This window comes from Nestor notabilis, unplaced genomic scaffold (genome assembly GCF_000696875.1).
Source record: "Nestor notabilis isolate BGI_N333 unplaced genomic scaffold, ASM69687v1 scaffold8599, whole genome shotgun sequence".
Lineage (NCBI taxonomy): Eukaryota > Metazoa > Chordata > Aves > Psittaciformes > Psittacidae > Nestor > Nestor notabilis.
The window spans coordinates 29,338-31,441 of record NW_009943202.1 but is presented as its reverse complement, the minus strand read 5'-3'; the positions used below and the strand labels follow the sequence as shown (position 1 = coordinate 31,441).

The following is a 2,104-nucleotide window of genomic DNA, read 5'->3' as shown; positions in this document are numbered from 1 at the left end:
GCAGGAAGTCATTACCAAAGGCATGATGAATTAGTCCATTTCACTCTACTACTTACCAACGGCATTTGCTGTCCAAAGTATCGTCACTGCAACCTGTTCATAACATGCATACTGACTGATAGTTATATTCTGCACATCTCCAATCACGTGCTTTCCCACTGAATTCAGGTAAGGTGTGCAGTCTGAAAATACAGAGGAATAAACACCTTAAGAAAAACATTCCAGTTGATGTTCTTGTGCCATACCAGTGCAAGTAAATCACAATCTGCCAATAGCATCTAATGTTAAAGATCTATTCAAGCAACCAGTTTCCACCATGACCTGCATCCACCCATGTAAATGAAGAATTGGGCTAATTTCCTAACATTTCTTCAGGATTAAGCACAGTAGATGTATATGTTCTCTGTTTATTCTATAAAAATAAGCACTACGTAGTAAATCTAGACAAAGCTTTTGTCTTGGGACACTGAAAAGCAGAAAACTTTACAAATCATTGAGTACAACCACATTCACCAGTTGCAAAACCCTAGTTCACAGGGCTCCAAAGCAAATTACCAGATTATACATAATATCAGTGTAGCCTGGTATTATAATAAGAGTAAAAATGACACAGGTTGGGACTCCCAAAAGAGAACAACTTTTCCTCACTTATTACTCTAAAGAAAACGAGGACTGACATTAATTTTGTGCATGTACAGTGCTTACAGCAAGAAAATGTTGGTCAACAATCAGAAACGTTTGAGAACAATGAACAATGCCAAGCTTCAGAACTGGTGCTCATGAAGTGCTTCTTAACCACGATACTGCTTGATCCTGACCACCAAGAACATAATGCCTAAACCCTAAATCTGTTGTACATGCAGTAGTCACAACCCCATAGACCATTTTACTGCCGCCGGATTCAGTCAGAACTGGTTTTGTCTTACTATCCTCACAAAACACAGAGTATTCCCTAAATTTAGAGCCCCTCAAACATGTAATCAAACCTCAGCTTTCATAAACAAGAAACATTCTTGACTTTGATGTTGAACTTGACCATGTCTTTATGCATTCAAACCAAGAAAATAACCCCAAATTTTAGTACTTTTAAAGCCTTACAACATTCAGCCCCATACTTCGTGACAGGAAGAGAAGTAGCAGCCAGAGGATTCAATAGTTCTGGAGCACAGTATACATGAAGATGTGCATGCACGAACATTCTGCTTTGGAACTAGTGAAGCCAACAAAATCCAGGAAAGGCTGACCTGCAGCTTTATATTACTGACTGATGATTAATTCTAAACCACCTGAGATAATCTACATGCTATGTATTTGCCTATACACTTGATAGAAATGAAACATGCAAAATCAGGTGGTTTATGCCAATACTGGAAATCCAAATTTAATTCAGAGGTGTGACCCTAAAGGCAAGGAAAGAAAAATCATTAACTCAAAAGCAGTTCTAGAAAACGGCTTTTTACTATGAGCAACAAGGGTAAAGGGTCTTTTATGTAACTGCCACACAAATAAGAAAAGAGCAGTTTGTACAACATTGCCTTTTACAAAAGCAGGGCAGTTGGTACTTTGCTGTTTGTAGAATTCTGTTGCTATGAGTGAACTCAACGACAGCATGAACTTCCTCTTAGGAGAATAGAGGATCTCTTTCAATGGAAAATTTGAAGTAACAGTTTTTTTGCTAGGTCTGGATCTAATTAATAGCAAGCCCAAGATTTTGGATCCTGGTTACTAAAATTTTATGGTCAAATGACAATTTGCCAAAATGGAATATAGCACAAATGCCTGAAGTTTGACTGTGAGTCACTGATTTACATTTTTAAGGAACAACAGATTTCGGAAGAAAACAGCAAGGGAAAATTGCACTTTTCAGAAAACCACTTCTTTTACTTGAGTGCAAGTGAAATGCTAAAACATACAAACATTTGTTTTTCACCTGAACAAACAAATAATCTAACCAACTAATTTAACAACATAAACCACAACTTGCTAGAGTTGCTGTGTGGCAAAATAAAAGCCTTGAAATCCCAGCCAGCATGCCAAGCTCTCTTTTGTGCTGGCTTATTCACGACAAGTATGTATTTCCCTATTATATGATCTCTTTAGCCTT

At 37.5% G+C, this 2,104-nt stretch overlaps 1 protein-coding gene across 1 annotated transcript in view; it reads right to left on the bottom strand.

The window, feature by feature from the left end:
- The window catches only part of IL17RD (interleukin 17 receptor D), a gene marked incomplete at its 5' end in the record, with an annotated part of 20,308 nt that overhangs the window by 16,349 nt on the left and 1,855 nt on the right, over positions 1 to 2,104 (bottom strand). Inside the window, one exon of the mRNA XM_010021801.1 lies at positions 57 to 182. Within this exon, the coding sequence (XP_010020103.1) occupies positions 57 to 182 (126 nt within the window). The remainder of the gene's footprint in view (positions 1 to 56; positions 183 to 2,104) is intronic.